General features: G+C 40.7%; 1 protein-coding gene across 1 annotated transcript in view; it reads right to left on the bottom strand.

Annotated features, from left to right (window-relative positions):
• Nucleotides 1-8,580: 8,580 nt before the first annotated feature.
• The window catches only part of fzd4 (frizzled class receptor 4), a 10,716-nt gene continuing 2,212 nt past the window's right edge, over nt 8,581-17,084 (bottom strand). The window contains exons 2-6 of the mRNA XM_080512481.1: nt 14,491-14,628; nt 14,003-14,389; nt 13,727-13,872; nt 12,830-13,077; nt 8,581-12,248 (exon numbers count right to left, since the gene is read on the bottom strand). Coding sequence (XP_080368607.1) covers nt 11,830-12,248; nt 12,830-13,077; nt 13,727-13,872; nt 14,003-14,389; nt 14,491-14,628 — 1,338 coding nt within the window. The 3' untranslated portion in view covers nt 8,581-11,829. The remainder of the gene's footprint in view (nt 12,249-12,829; nt 13,078-13,726; nt 13,873-14,002; nt 14,390-14,490; nt 14,629-17,084) is intronic.

Below are 17,084 nucleotides of genomic sequence, written 5' to 3'. Positions count from 1 at the left end.
TGTTTGCATGAACATAATACATAGCTGAAAAACACACTGCAACACACAGAGGTCCTTTAATGATGTCAGTTTGTGCAAAAAAAATGTGCCATAAGGCTGGTGTCTTCCTGTTACATCATTGTGCTCAATGAATACATAACAAGTGTCAATGTCACGGAGAAACCACCGCCTTTTGTCTTTGTTGATGCCTGAAGCTCATTATCTACAGTATTCGCCTATGACATCAGTAACAACCAAGTAAGGATTGGTACCAGAAAATCCGTATTTAATTGTGATGATCTAACGACTGTAAATTGTTACTTATTTTACACAAGTGAGGTTCTGAACAAGGATTTTAAAATAACATGGTGTTTGATTAGGCATCTTCTAGATTTGTAAACATTGTTGTTGTTTTTTTAAACAATCCATGTAGTTTATTAAATACGGATCACTTTCATATCTTATGTTAGAATGTATTACCTTACTTAAAATACGAAAAGAAATCTACAAATTATCTTTTTTTTTTTTTTTAAACAATTTTACAATTTTTCCTCAGCCAGTTTTCAATGGCTGAATTTATATATAAACTAGAACGGGCACTCGGTAGAATGCACACCTTCGCCACCACCACATTTGTTTGTGGAAACTGCTGGCACCGTTGGATCGTATCGACGCTGACGAGCCTGACAGGTTGCGACATCACTGTGTGAAACGCTGAGCAGGGAGCGTCTCCATGGCAACAGACGCTGATCTCTTTTTGATCTGCTCCTCCATGAGGTGCTTCTCTCTTTCATTGGCAAAGGTAAACGTATAGATGTCCCCAATCCAAAGCTCACATGTCACTTTGGAATTGGTGCTTTGGATTTGAGACCATCTCATGTGGTTAAATGCAGGAAAGGGAATTGGAAGGGTTCAATCAATTCCTTTATTTTTCAAGGCATCAACAAATCCATAGAAGGATGAGGAGATTGTGATGACTTTTGGTTGTTTTTTTTCTTGCTTAAACTAGTTGTTTTCAAAATGTGGGAACATGAAGAAACCCATGTTCAAAGCAAATATTCCTTGGGAGTAGATCACATTTAATTATACAAAATAATTATTGTTATTTACCCCACAAGCCTCTGTTCTCCTGCTGTCAGTGTCTTTCCTGGCATGTTTACCACTTTTTCTTACCTCGAGACATTTTGTTTGTAACTGTCTGAGGTCTTGTGTTTTTCTTTCATGTATGTTCAGGCCACTTCATTTCCACTTTGTGAACGAGCTGCCGCTGCTGTGTGTTTAATACCAGTTCTTACTGGCAGGGCAAGACAGCAGAATAAAAGTTGCACAGACACTAAAATAGGTTGGACTTTGAAATGAAACAATTACCCTTTAAATATGTTTTTTCATCTGTAATGATTCCTTGAATTCAAATCATACAATATGTGGAAGAGGACTGGACAGAGGTGAGTTGTCTCACCTCACAGTTTGCTTATTCATGGTTCATATTTGGGCGCCTGTCCGTGTGGAGTTTGCAATGCAGTATAGAAAATTAATGAATAAGGAGGAAAGATGTGTCTTTTAAGAGTTTCTAATACCTTGATCCATTAAATTGATTTATTTACTTGTCCTCAAGAGCCAGATGGTGATTCACAGTTGTTTTTTCATCTGGGGTCTTTGCAGCTGGTGGATTAATTTCACTGTAATAACTCATCTTTAACAATTTAAGAATTAACTATTCAGATTATTGAATGACACAGCATTTGTTTATAGTTTTTCAAATGTGTTTCCTTCTCCTTTTTAAACCTTTGTTTTGCTCTCTTGCAAAAGGTTTCACCTGGAACATCCTTCCTGACGCAACCAGATGCAGTTTGGATTTAAGAATTGTCGTGTGTTAATGTTATGTTTTCAATATTTAATGGGTACTGCAAAGTGAATTAGCAATGAAAAAAATCAGAATTTGGTGTGTCAAGCCTTTGCCTTCAAAGTAGATTTGTTGTTAAAGGCACCTGAACAGAGAAGCTGAGCACAGACCTCTGTGGATGTAATCTGTTTCTCTCCGGTCTCAACACGGACTTGAACAGAGATCTGATAAGACTGAGACTTGATAAGATCAAGGCGGTGCAGGGGCCACACTACCATAAGGATTCCTTGTCCTTGTTTATGCTGAAGGTAGTTATTCATAAAAGCTAACGGTATGTGTGGGACTGTTTTTCTCCGGGAGCAGAATACATTTGGAAATTTGTCTTCATACTCATTTAATTACACCTGCCAAAACATGTACAATTGTACAGTACACCTGTTGAAGTCAGAGGTCGTGATGAAACCAGATGAAGTCTCACTATTTCAACTCTAAATCAAACATGAAGATCAGACAGAAAAAAAAACAAGAACCAAGAAACTGACATCATCCTCACTGCAGTTAAGCCTTTCTCTGCTCTCTATTTCTGTACTCTGAGAGCAGATGCATGGGCAAAACTCATAGGAAACAAACCCAGACACAGTCTTGGAGACAGATTATGTTTATATGAGTCATTTCCAGTCGTTTCCTTTGCCAAACTGCGGAACACAATTGACTCACTTGTGTTCTACTTGTTGGACTTTTCCCTCCATCCTTCACTCTGGCTGAGCTCTGTCGCACCACCACTCCTACTCTGTTCCTCAAATCCTCTCTTTTATTCCACTATGTGTCCTTCGCTCTTACCCCCCCACTGGTGGGTTTTTCTGTCAGCTACTACCTGCTGCTCCACCATCGCTCTGTACGTGTGTGTGACTGTATTGAACGGCTGACATTTCTAAAGTTGACAAATGTCCTGCTGAAATAACATGGAATCGTTGGGCCCTTTCTCCCACGTGGACACATTTATTCGCTGTAACACGTTTGCTTTACCTCTAACAGAACAACCTCTGCACACAAAAGACAGCACCACCAAAGTCTCCCTTACGTTTCAGGAAACAAAGTGCAAATGCTGGGTCTTTGGTTGGAACAGTCATTTTCTCTGTGGTTACTCTGGACCGAGGGGAGAAATGAGTTGATGAAGGTGGAAGTGCAGTATTCATCTGTATGAGTTCACTTGTGAAATGGGCAGAGATAGAGAGAGAACTGAATTTAATTGCATTGTCAAAATGATCTACCATATGAAACAGACAAAATGGTGTATACAGTATTGATTTATATATAATAAAATGACACTTTCTGGAATTTTGGATTATGCTTTGGATAAATTGGCATAAAAGAATGAATGAATGAGAGAAAATTACACACTTAAATAAATACTCATTAAAGTACAAGCAGTGAAAATAAAGTTAATTACAAGATTGAATTATTGGAACTGACTTCCGCTGCCAATATTAGTTGTTAATGAAGATAAGACATTTATGAATAACAAAGACAATAGAGGACTGGGAACATAAAAAGAGAGAAGAGATTAAAGAAACAACCAAAGCAAAACAGGAATGACATGAATTAAAACAGTTTAAAACGAGTTTAAAATTTCTGTCTAAAGTGTGTATGGTTTCCCTTGTAGTGTGTATCATTGTCTCCATTTCATTTTGTGTTTTTCACGATGTATGCCGAACAACACATTTTATTTAATTACTTCCTGCGTTTCACATGTATTCTTCCCCCCAAATGTCCTGTACATTGCAAGGCATGTTGTATGATGTCAACTACGTGAGGAAAGCTCCCCAACTACCATCAGTATCACCAACCAGAACAAATAGCAGGGAGACTCGCTCAGAATAGCAATGGACAATTAATAAAGGAGACATTTCTACTTGTAATATGGAGATTTTTATTGTTTTTAACAGGCAGCTAAGACACATTTAGAAAGTTGCAGTATCTTTTCAACTCCAGCAAGTTACATAATCAAGAATGAATGTTTTTATTTGTTAAAGGAATCTGTATACTTATACTTTGAATATGTAATCATCTTGACTCTTAAGGAATTCAGTAGATAAATGTATAGATCACGAAATCCAAATTTAAAATATCACTTTCTTCCACTGATCACTAGAGGGCGCTCCAGATATACGGTTTACATGCGCTACTCTTTTATAAAAAACAGTGTCCTGCATGTTACACCTGGTAGATTCATCTATTTTGTTTCGTTATTATAATGAGTTTCAGTGAGAGTGGACAGAGTCGATGGAGTTCCAGTCGGTGAGTGCATGCTTCACCTTGTTATTATAGCAAAGTCACATATTTAAATTTATAGCAGTATTATTGTCATCAGACCGTAGATCTATGACTTTTAGGCACTTCGTTCTCTTCATTTGTGTTTATTTGTATTTGCAGGTTTCCTATTGTTGCTCTGGACGTTTGATGGCAGAAAATAGGATTATATTATTTGATGGATTTAGTGCTAGGTGGCTAAATCTGAGAAGTCACACGTGGTAGAAAAAGTGAAATAAAATTTGAGTAATGCTGATACTTTTTATGCCAGAAATTCAAGTGAGAGTCAGTCAAATTGTATTTATTTTACATTAGTGGCATCACTCATGGTCTGTTTACCACTTGTCACTGACACTGGAGTATTGCAAATTATCCACTTATTCCATCATCTTTTATGTCTTAACGCTTTATTATTAGTTGTCACAAACCTGTCCCAGTGAAGATGGGCGAAGGTTGTTACGTTTTAAACAAATTGCACGTCCAAATGACTAAAACTGATATCTTCCACACAAGCTTACAGGTCAAGTATTGTCGTCACCACTCTAACTTCTAATCACGAAAACCTCAGAGACCAAAGAAACCAGCTTGATTAACTTGATGAAACCCATACATTTTCAGTGAAAATATCCTTTTAGGAAGACATGCGACAGACTTGTTTTACTTGCTGTGAGGCAGCAGGGATACAACTACACAGCTTATTGCCTCAAAACAATGCTAATTGTCAATTGAGTTTCGTAAAATGTACTGGTATCAATAATTTAAATACTGAAATAGTTAGTTAGTGGTGTTGTAATAACCGTCAAAACTCTTAAAATCCACCATTTTCAAACCTGCTACTTCTTAATGCATTTAGTTCACAACATCTGTGTGAAGCAACATGTTATTACAGTAATTGTCATATTTTGGTAACGAAGGGTTTGAATTTGTCTGATTTGAACTGTGATTTGGTTATCTCAGACTTTTTTGATCAAATATTTATGCCAGTTCATTTTAGATTTGATGTTTAGTCTATTCAAACCAAAAGTTAATTTGTGATTTGTGCTCCAAAACTCTTAAACCAGAATATTTATGCACGAGGCACCCACAAACCTCAGAGAAACACAGTCCACAGACTGTAGAGTGGAGTGGTCTGAAGAAAGATTGACATCTAGTGGTGACAAACTGTACAAGCTGCCCTGTTGATACAGTCATAAGAGCTCGAAGTGTTAAATCCAAATTTTATGAAGTTCACTTTATTTTTAAGTCGGTTGTTTCAGGGCTTTAGGCGTTATGAGATGTGATGAAACAGCTGCGGACACAAGATCCAGCAGATAGGGCTGTTTTTGTGACGCCAACAGGGTGACTGCATCGTCTCACTAAGTATTTCATTCCCTTCATTATTCGAGCAGCTGAAGTTTTCTAAAAAGACCTCGACTTTGACATTTAAATATTATTGTTTGACTTTACAGTAACATATATTCTCAAATCCCTGACCTGACCTTAAACATGGAGTACATCATTGCCTGCCATAAACTAAATCCAATTATTCACACTCCCTGCCATGTATAAAGAGCTCTCTGTTTTCTGCCTGATGGTGAATAATTCTCCAATCGCGCTCTTGGCCACACTGTTGGATTTCGGTCTCAACTCGTTAGCATGTTTGGCCCAAGAACCAGGATTTACAAATCCTCCTTGCACCGTACTGGCTCGTGAGCCAAGGCGACGACGTCACCCAGAATACCCAGTGGTGGCCATTACTCAAAACTATTCATACAACATAGACGCGGAGCAGAATGGGAAAACTATTTCAACATAGCTGAGAGGGAACAGCTGCAGTGTTCTGCTGTTGGATGATGACAGATTTCTCTCTTCCCTTTTCCTTGATCCCAGTGTTTTTGCTCCCTTCGTTCTTCTTGTTGCATTTGTGTCAATATACTCTCATGTCTTGATCAATTGTTATGTTTTACCTTAAGGTTCTGACCTCCACTGTGCTCTCACCGCCTCTCGCTCAATCTGTTCGCATCAACTTTATAGGTGCATACGCACCACTAAGCAGACAAACCTCCACTTGCAGTAGTGTGTGCAACACAATGACACACAGGGGAGCCCTGCAGTCTCATGGAAAAACAATGAGTCTTAAGAAGGTGCTTTCACGGTTATGCTGTTTGTTAACACAGTTGAACAAAGAGTGTTTGTCTTTCAGTGTGCACAGTTGAGTTTTTTTTATGTCCAAATGACACCAGAGCAGCATAGAACCAGAGCTTATGCTGTAAACATGTCCTTTGCCCTGGAATGTGTTAAACGCTAATCATATTCTCAGTCTTTGGAAAGTAAAACAAACATCCTGATCTCGGTTGTTATTGAAGGATAGAACCAAGGATGTAAACAGCAGAAGATACTTTCGTCTTCAGTACTGCCTTATCCAATTCAGAGTTGTGAGAGCTGCGTTTAATCCCAGCTGACGATGGGCAAAGTAAAAGGTAACCATGTATGGAGAGGTTTTCCGCTCCATCATAGAGCAAACACAATCATGGATGCTAATGGAACTTAACCTCACGTACAGGGAAAACATGCAAACTCTGCACAAAACTCTGTTGAACACATTGTTTGCACTAAAAATGGTTGCACTAAAACATTGTGAAACTATGAGGTTCGTTGTCAAGTGAAACATTTTTTCCCACGACTTGTTTCTAAGTATGACTGATTTCCTATTGGATTTGAAAAAGCACAGAAGCAAGGAAAAAGCTGTGTCTGGACAGAGAAACCTGGAAACTAAATTCTTTGGGGCATTTGTTGGATAAGAATTGATTGCTTTATGCTGTTTAAAGTAAATGCACAGATAAGCAAAACCTACCTTTCAAGGTGTACATTTGACTGCATTTACCTCCCGTTTCTTTCTGTCTGCAAGCAGGCTTGTCTTTTTTTTTGGGGGGGGGGGGGCGCATGCACTTTTTTCTGCATGTGTCTGTGTGTTTTAGTTGGAGCCACATCTGGAAACAATAGAGTAGTGAATGCTGTCACTTTTCCTTTACCTCAGGCTTTTGAGTGTGTTCTAAAACAAACACTCAATTCACTCACGGTAAATTACAGGAAGGCAATCTGAGCTGCAGACTTAAGATATTTGGACTCTGTCGCTCCTTCGCTTGCTTACACGTGCACAGACACACAAACATGCCCAGAATTAATGAGGTTCTCCAGATGCAATACCTCTGCCACTGGCCAATAACTATTGTTTGTGTTTGTATCAAGTAAAAATGACAACTAAATTTGAGGTGAGAGTCTGTATACTTCTGCTCCTTTGTGTCTGTCCTGGCAAATTATGACGAGCGGTCAGTGTTGCACTTCGCCAAGCTGTAATTACACTTCAGTTTGGATTGGATTCATTCTTTTTCGTGTCGGTCCAAAACCTTTGAGCATGACACATTTGTGGTCTGATGTGTGAAGACTTAAATACTGCAACCCACAACATTTTCAGGTTTTTACAAGATTTCACTGTGGTTTTATGGTGAATGTTACATTTGGGTAATGGTCAGCATTTAGTTAGTTGTGATGGATAATAGGTAAGGTAAGGCATTTTTTTAATCAGCGGGCCTGCAAAATGTATGGCCTCGTTCTTCAATACTGCTAGGGACCTAAAACTGACTGACTAGCCACCCATGAGGACTTATGGATTTAATTTAGATCCCCATTCGGGAAAATCACTCAAAATTGATCATGTTTTATAATCAGACCAAGACAAGAAATTTATTCTGGGTTTAGAGTCTGCAGGAAAGGAATTCAAGTCAATCTGTTGTCCACATAAGTCATAAAAGCATAATGTGTGTGTGTGTGTGTGTGTGTGTGTGTGTGTGTGTGTGTGTGTGTGTGTGTGTGTGTGTGTGTGTGTGTGTGTGTGTGTGTGTGTGTGTGTGTGTGTGTGTGTGTGTGTGTGTGTGTTTCCCTGCTGAGGTTGAGGCTCCAGTAACATTTACACAGAGTAATCATTGTGTTTCCACTGTGGATTTAGTACAAACCCAGTGGAAACACCACATCTCGTGTTTAAAAGCATATATGTTAACAAGAGGTATTGAGGAGATCAGAGGAGATTTGTGAAGCTTTTGGGTTTAGTTGTTAAGAAATAATTAGTACAGAATTTATTTTACCAGACAAGAAGTGGCGGTATTGTTCAAGACCCCAAATGAAGGCACTGATAAAGATGTATCAAAGTTTTATGAAATTAAACCAAGACACAAATCCTCTCTAGTTCACGGATGTTAATTGGAGCTCTTATTAGATTTTAAATGTCACTTTGGACAGATGTGTATAAAAATCAAAATCTGTTGCTTTGAAGTTGATATAAATATGGGAAATGTGTTTTGTCGATAATTTTGATTGACAATCAAAGAAGAAAATGATCAGCTTCAGATTTAATTCAATAGTCACACTTGTACATATCAATGAATGACCAGATGTATAAACAAGTCGACATATTGGAAACCAAAAAGTTTTTTTATTCATCTTCTTCTGATACAAAAGTGTTTTTTTAAATAACAAGTTTTAAAACTTGTGTCACTTTTTACAAGGATAAATTAGCAATTTCTTTATAATACATTGAGAACAATGAGTTTTCTACACAAGGCTGCAGTCTAGACTTTAAAGGTTGCAATCAAAGTATGTGAACTGACCCCAGCTATGATTCCCATCTGGATTAAAAAAAAGAAAATTACAAATCTGCATCAGCGGTGGTTGTCAGTCTTCATCGACTGTCACTCACTCACACACACACACACACACACACACACACACACACACACACACACACACACACACACACACACACACACACACACACACACACACACACACACACACACACACACACACACACACACACACACACACACACACACACACACACACACACACACACACACACAATGTTTCAAGGCACATTCTGTGATTGTTTGGAAAAGTTACCTGAAGCTCAGTGTGGTCATGAGAGGAGGCAGCCAAAACATTAAGACAGTTTAAGAGGGAAAACTGCATTAGCTCAGAGGGGAGGTGGTCAGAGGTTAATTCAATTCACTTTAAGTGAATGTGATGTTTATTTGCCTTTGGGAAAAGTGTGCCAAGGTATGCTGGTCTCTTTTTTTTTTTTTAAGTTCTAAGTTTCACTAGAACCACCAAACTTATCTGTGGATGAAAACAGGATTTACAATTAACAAATTTCAGAGGAAAAACAGACAGCTGCCAGTACATTTCTAACAACGAAGCTGCGTGAGGCACTACCTGGTTAGAGATGACACAAAAGAAAACAAATTTGAACCAGAACATGAATTAAACTACTCAAATACAGGTGGCGTGTTGAGGGACACGGCACCCGTTTTATACACACAAAAACTCACTGAGAGACCAGAGCTTTGTTAAGATTGTCAGGCAAACGTACGATACACAGGAGAAGTTTCAGAGTTGGGATAGTTATATGTGTTGTTATGGTTATTAGGAGAATGGCAACCATTAAAAACCAATGCACGAGACAATAAGCCATGTGTCTATCCTTCATCAGATTGTGAAATATATATATATTTTAAAAAAAACCCTCTTCCAAGGAGGGCTTGATTGTCTGGGAAATGAGCCTTCATGCATCAGACATGGCTAACGAGACACAAGCTGGCAGGGGGGGGGGCAATGAGATCATCAGACAGACATGTTAACTAATGGTGCCAAATTCACTGTGCTGCTTCAGTGAAAGAGAGGGGGAAAAAATGACAGGTCTAGATAGCGATCGCAATGTGGACATGGGAATATTACATTTGTAGAAACCAACCCATGTATGCATGCACAGACCTGCACTACAGTTTGGATGAATGTGACACTGACCCCAACCGAGGAGAGAACGGCTGTGTCCATCTAGTTCTGTAGCATGAATGGCATGACTCAACATCATGGCCTCATTCCAGGATTATGGTGTGTTGCACTTGGGAACTCGTAAAAGTTACCAGCTGGGAAAGTCTTGTTTCACAGTTGGGAGCGTTCACATGATAAGGAGAAATGGCCAACAAGGAATGCACCATGAAAATGTGCAGATAAATGACAAAGAAATGTTATTTTCTGTATGTCAACACTTGGATCATGTGATGATGCTTGTAAGATCAGTATTATTGATAAAGGTCACTTTACGAAGGTTTTTTTTTTGGTAGCTAGCTACATTGACTGGCTGTCTTAACTTGAACTGTGAATTTATCATTGAGTGATAAACTACCGGTAATGATGCTCTGAGAAGCGTTCCACTATATATTCCCTCATGAAATCATTCTGTTTACTACTTTCCGGTTATGTAGGAATGCGGCTAAGAATTGCAAAAACTAAAGGGAATTTTATATAGAAAAAGTCATCCTACATTCATAAGCGCTAACTTGTGTTTGAACGGTTTGTTTTAAAGGCGACGAGTGATCACGTTCTCATTATTTTTTGTAAAATCCTCACATTGCTATTGGTACTGAATAGGTCTGACAATCCTTTGTAACTGCATGATGATTTTGGCATGATTGTCTAATAACCTCTTAATTCTTTAACCTGCCCCGGGATCGTCTGTTTGGAAAAGAGCGGAGGGAGTAATTAAATTTCCTGGATTTCACGGTAACTCAAGAGCATATACAGTACATGGTTTCCAGGAAGGCTGCACACATCATTAGACGTTAGCAGAGCTTCTCATTGACTGCTGAAGAAAAACACAGAGGCGTACCTTTCCCAGATGCCTCAGCGCATCCAAATTTATGAGGCAGTAAAAGGCACAGCTGGCACTCCCAAGATTTTGTCTTATGAAGTTATTTTTCTGTGGCGCTCATGATATGTCACCTATCTCATCTACTGTGTGGATGCAAATGTGCTGTATTGTGATTTCCTATCAGCCCCACGACTGCTGTCCAAACACTTCACATCTTACATAATAATAGTGCATCATTGCAGCTTTGTGCTGGTTTTCCTAAAAATATGGGGCCTTTAACATGACCCACAACATTTTTGTTGTTGTTGTATTTTGTTATTCACAAAAAAGGCATGTTTGCAAAGAACTCGCAATCGTATGGCAATATTTCAGACTTTCACATTAGAAAAATGTCAAATTCAATGCGGAAGGGGATTTTAAATCATTAATTGGTTTCAGGGACACTTCTGCCTACATCTTTAAAATCTCCAGTGTAAAATGTTTTGAAGAATCTTCAAAAAGGCCGTTAAAAGACAGCGGCACGTGCTGCTGTATCCCAGAGTCAGTCTCTTCTGCGGGAAGCTCTGGAGGAAAGAGAGACAGAGAGGTAGACATGGTGCTATACAAATTCTAGGCGTGTCCCCGTCTGCATGTTGGCACTTCTCTTCTGCCTTTTCCGTCTCTCTTTTTCCTTATTCTCATCACTTTCGCCACCTCTCTGAGCAAAACAAGTTGAACGGAGGTAGAGAGGCTAAAGCCACTGCTCATGCGTGACTCAGTCCTCCTTTTCTTCTCGAAGCAGTTTCGACTGTACAGGAGCACGTGTGATACCTTCACATCCAGTGGCTTTTGTTTTTTGCTTTTTTTTTTTTTTTTAAGAGAAGAGTCCTGCAACATTCCTGTATCACATTTTTCCTCTCTCTTGCATCTCCTGAAACGTCGACCTCTCCGTCCTTCATTTTGAAAGGTGAGTTGATGTGAGAGAGAAGCATGTAGAACTTCAAGCCTGTCTTGTTCTCTCTTTTCTCCCTCCTCACACCACAGTCTCATTGCCTTTTCCTGGCTTGATCCAGCCCTCGCCCGGCGCCCTTTTCCCGCCTCGACTGGCTCTGCTGTCTCTGAGCAGGCGAGCGGAGCAGCGCTGCCAGGTGTGAAGGGTTTTCGCCGACCAGATCCACATGCCCGACGTGATGCCAACCAGCAGCGACATGAAGATTCGAAGCATCTCAGATGCCACATACGAGTCTCGGGGGCTAACCCTGAACTCCCCCCAGTGAGAGAGCTGGTAAAGGTAACAGCCAATGACGGTGGACGCTGGAACAGTGTAAAGAACGGAAAACACTCCAATCTTCACCATTAATCGCTCCAGCTTGTCTGTCTTGGCGCCGTCTTTTTGCAGATTGGAGCGAATCTTGAAAAGAGCCACAAGGCCTGCGCAGATGAACAGAGTTCCTGTGGGGGAAGTCAGAGGCAGCTGTAGTTTAAAGCCGATTACATAGAGAGAAAAATCATTAAAATATGTCTATGTATTTATATACAAATGAATGGATAGATAGAAAATATAGACATGTTTGATTTGGCACACATTTTACATCGGCTGCTTATCATGTTTGGGATTAAGGGTTTCACTCAGAGTGATAGCCCATCAACAAGGGGATTCAAGCCAGTAAACCTCAGGTTAAAAGCTTGATTAAATACCTTCTAGCTTGCCTCTAAGCTCAAATACACTGTGCCTCTCCAAATCCTTCAATATCCGTAACGTTAGTTTTTACATTATTATTGTGATGATTTTTTAAAGTGATCTTTGAAAGTATTAAAATATTTTCAACATTGTATTTTTTTATTTTGATTTTACAGTAGGTTAATGGAACCAGAAACAAAACGGCTTAAAATATTTTAGTTTGTTTTCTCTCATAAATGAATGAGTTTTTTTTACACAAACCATTTGTATTAATATGTTCTGAGATGCATGTATAGGTGTCAAAAAGAAAGAGATAGATGTATATATTTGATAATAATATGAATGTAATTACCTATAAGAAGGTACGTGGCCAGTGGTGCCACCACAAAGCCCGTGAGCGCCTCCTGCTGCTGATTGCCCACATAGCACAGTCCAGTCAGGTCATCTGCGTCCACGAGTCTCATAATGAGGATGACAATGGTTTTAACAGCTGGGATGGCCCACGCTGCTATGTGGAAGTAGGAGCTGTGCATTTCGATAGCCTCGTGGCCCCATTTCAGTCCAGCTGCCAGGAACCAGGTGAGGGTCAGAATCACCCACCTGAAAGGAGAGGCAGTAAGATGTACTGTGAAGCCAAGAAATGAAGGCAGAAACTGGGAGGGTGGTAAAAAGTTGCCGTCTATCTCATTTTCCCCCGGAGACAATCAGGTGGACACGTGCAGTCTCCAGTTAAATTACAGTGACGGTGGTTGGAAGTTATGTACGAAGGATCATTTTTAAGAGCCACCACAGACCTCATGCTATGTCCTTCCAAAATGTTTCGGGAATGGAGACAAACAGGAAATCAGGGGCCAAGTGGAAAGGAAGACAAAGAGCAACAACAGAGCGTGTCCTGAATGCAACATAAGTGGCCCATTCACCTTTTGTGCGATTGTGAAATTAATCCAACTAGTGCAGAGGTTAGGAGACAGGATAGGTAGATTGGAAAGAAAACAGGATGCAAGTCTCGTGTTCCAATTGTTCCATCACTGGCCGTTCACAATGGCTGATGACAATGGTCAAAATAGGACAAGAGGAGAGGGACTTGATACCATAAAAAGTGTGTGTGTGTGTGTGTGTGTGTGTGTGTGTGTGTGTGTGTGTGTGTGTGTGTGTGTGTGTGTGTGTGTGTGTGTGTGTGTGTGTGTGTGTGTGTGTGTGTGTGTGTGTGTGTGTGTGTGTGTGTGTGTGTGTGTGTGTGTGCACTAACCAGAGGGAGGAGGCCATGCCGAAGAAATAGAGAAGGAGGAAGACTATGGCACAGCCGGTGCTCTTCAAACCTTCTTGTACCAGAATTGGCATGGCAGCAGCATCCAGGTCACAGGAGACGCGTTCTCTCCCAAGTGTCAGCCGTACCTACAAAATCATACAAGGGAAGAAATGAGTTTTCAATTATTTTCATTGCCAAACTCTTTTGAATAAAGAAGACATAATTCACACATTTTGATCCATATCCTATTTTAGCTGTGTTTTTCCGACGGCTCACCAGGTAGGCAACGCTGTACAGATTGCAGCACATTGAGAGGAAAATGATGGGCCTCTCTGGGTAGGAGAAACGCTGTGAATCCAGGAGAAACGTCAGGACGGTCAGAGTGGTCGACAGGAAGCACAGAGCGGCCCACACCGCCATCCACGCGTCTGTAAAGACTTTGGCCCCTCGCCTGTAGAGTCCACTGTCATAACCGCACTGGAGGGTGCAGCTTTCAGTCTGTTTCAGCCAGGTGTACTGGTCAGGCGCAGAGCCCAGAGCCTGACACTCCTCCTGGTGGGGAGGGTGGCGCACAGGCTGATAGGGGGGGTCTTCATCCCCCGGACCTTCCATGCACATGTGGTTGTGGTCATTTTGTGGAGGGAAAAGGCTGCAGTTTAACACCTAAAGGGTAAACGTAACGACAAATAAAAAAAAAAACAATTGATGTGGCCATTAATAGCTAAATATCTGAATAATGAAAATTAACTAATGAAGTGACTTACCTCGGGCCATATGAAGCCGAATTCATGGAGCACCGGGAGGCATTTTCTCTTAACAGACAGACACATACTTCCACATGGACCAATGGGGATGGGAACCTTGTCTGTGCACATGGGCACATACACCGAGCACAGGAAGAACTGCAACAAAACAGAAATATAGCCTTACAAACTGAACAAATTGCTTTTAATAAATGTAAAACTGATAATACAGTGAAAGAAATCCACGATTCAGTTCTGAGTTTGGCGTAATTTGTGTGTAGTTTGCATATTCTCCCTGTACATGTGTGGATTCACACATTGGAAGTTAATTGATTTCTCTAAAATGCCCCACAATATGAGATTGTGTAACTGTCTGTCTTTGCATTAAGATGGAATAGTGATCCATGCGGGCTCCACGCTACCTTCCTACCCCATGTAGGATAAAGATGCACGGATGAACTGTGCACATGGAAATGACAGTTATCTTCTTCTTAAAGGAAAACAGAAGCGGACGACTGCTGTGAGAGGAATGAAATATAACGGCACACCAGTTCAGACAGTGGAGACACAGCAAGAATGACAGCTACACAATGTTATGTTTTATTTCACTGCATTCACTTTGATCTGCTTTCGTTAAATCAAACTGTGAAGCAGGAGGTAAACCGTGCCACTGCCGTGGTGCTCGTTAAAAGAAGTGGAGGAAGAAGAAAAAAAAAAAAAAGAGTGCAGAGGGTGCCCCGTGGGCCAATCTTTCTGTGTGTTACAGCAGGATTACAGCTGGTGGATAGCTACACCCTGCACTCCTACATGTGGTTCCTCCATCTACATGCTCGTATACGTCTCGCTCTCCTGCTGCCGTTTCTGCCTCAACTTTCACCACATTGCATCACCTCTACTATGTGGTGGGCCTCTATTTTCACCCCTAATCCAAAAGCTGTACGATTTGAGTCAAGACAACCAAAGCAAACACAGACCTGCTCCAAGGTTACACACACATACACACAACTCTGCATCTTCAAAAACAATCTGTGGACTTGACAACACTGGGGGCATGTGCCATGTAATGCTGCATAATCCCCCCTAATCCGAGGCTCAGTTTTCTCCGTCCCATGGCAATGGTTTTGAAATAGACATCCATGTCGAGGTTATAAAGATAGAGGACAGTCTGGAGTCACATGTGACTGCTCTGGGGTGGAAAAGCTGTGAGGGAAGAAGCACTCTGGGGTTACAGGAGGTAGCAATTTAAAGTGATTTCATGCATTTTACAGTAAAATCAGTATGAAGCCAGGGTGTCAAATTGTGCCAGGCTTGTGATATGAAAATTCATGGAAGCAGAAAGTACATTTTTACTCAAGTAGCCTGAGAGAAAGGAAACAAACATCAACTCCAGGCGCTTGGATTGTGTGACCCCCCCCCTCCAGAAAAAATGTATTAGAGTGAAGAGTTTGCTTCTGTTTCTCATTTTAAAAATACCAAAACATCTACTGGAAACTAATGAGAACTAAATGTAATGGGCTTGCAGCCTTGGACCAGTGATAGACCAAACCCAGCTTGAAATAAGCCCTTGAATAGGGCCCAGATGAAAGATGAGTCCAAGAAGGGTGTCAAGGTTGGGAAATAAATACACAGGGAAGTGTTAAACAAATCTCTCTGTCTGCAAGAGTTTATTTGCAAAGTAAGCATAAAAATAGTCCATGTGCACAGTGTGTCATGTTTGTAATGTAAAAGTTACATTATAACTCGGTTGGTTGGGTGCCTCTCAATCGGAAGGTTGCGGGTCCAATTCCCTATCTGTCCATATGTCAAAGTGTCCTTGAGCAAGACACTGAACTCCAAACTGCACCCTAATGGATGGACTGAGCGCCTTGCATGGCAGCCACCTCCTTTGGTGTGTGTGAATGGGTGAATGTGATTAACAATGTAAAACGTTTTGGGGATTGCTCAAGCGGTGGGAAAAAAATGCTATATAAGACTGGACTTTTGCACAAATACCAAAAAGAAAAGTTCATGAATATAACATTGAGACGGTTTGTATTCACAATGGGGGACTGTGCAATGTAAAAATCCTTTATCTTGACACAGAGAACTTCCACTAAACCCATAGTTTGTCACATGACTCTGTGATTGGGCTGTCATGCAGCTTTATCTCTGCAAATTGTGCAGACTGGCTGCTCCTCAAACCGTATCATGTTTCTCACAACAAATAAAGAATCTTTGTTCCTGAAATCCACCACAGACTACTTGTCCCGGGTAATTTGTGGCCTGTTGAAATGAAATCAACCTTTTGAGATTAATAAACATTAACAACCCCCCCCCCGTGTTCTGCCAGTCTGAGGGCTGCTTTATGTGGTCATATGTTTACTAAACTTTATAAAAGCAGATAATAGATAATATGCAGTGCGATTTGTAGTGTCTCTCACGGTGAGTTATGCGTACTCAACCAGTAGCGGCCATGTAACACATTCTGGGTGTTTCCCCCCCCGACCGTTGGTAACCCGAGTGCTGTCACTTCACTGCTAAAAGCTGCTCAGGTTACCCGTCAGGAAGCCTCCCATTAGAGCAAATGTTAGGTGATACGGCCCCCCTGTTCCCTTTCTCCCTCTTTAGCGAGAGAG

This window comes from Blennius ocellaris (assembly GCF_963422515.1).
Source record: "Blennius ocellaris genome assembly, chromosome: 2".
Classification (NCBI taxonomy): Eukaryota; Metazoa; Chordata; class Actinopteri; order Blenniiformes; family Blenniidae; genus Blennius; species Blennius ocellaris.
The sequence above is the reverse complement of the archived record's forward strand: the minus strand, read 5'-3'. Positions and strand labels throughout refer to the sequence as shown.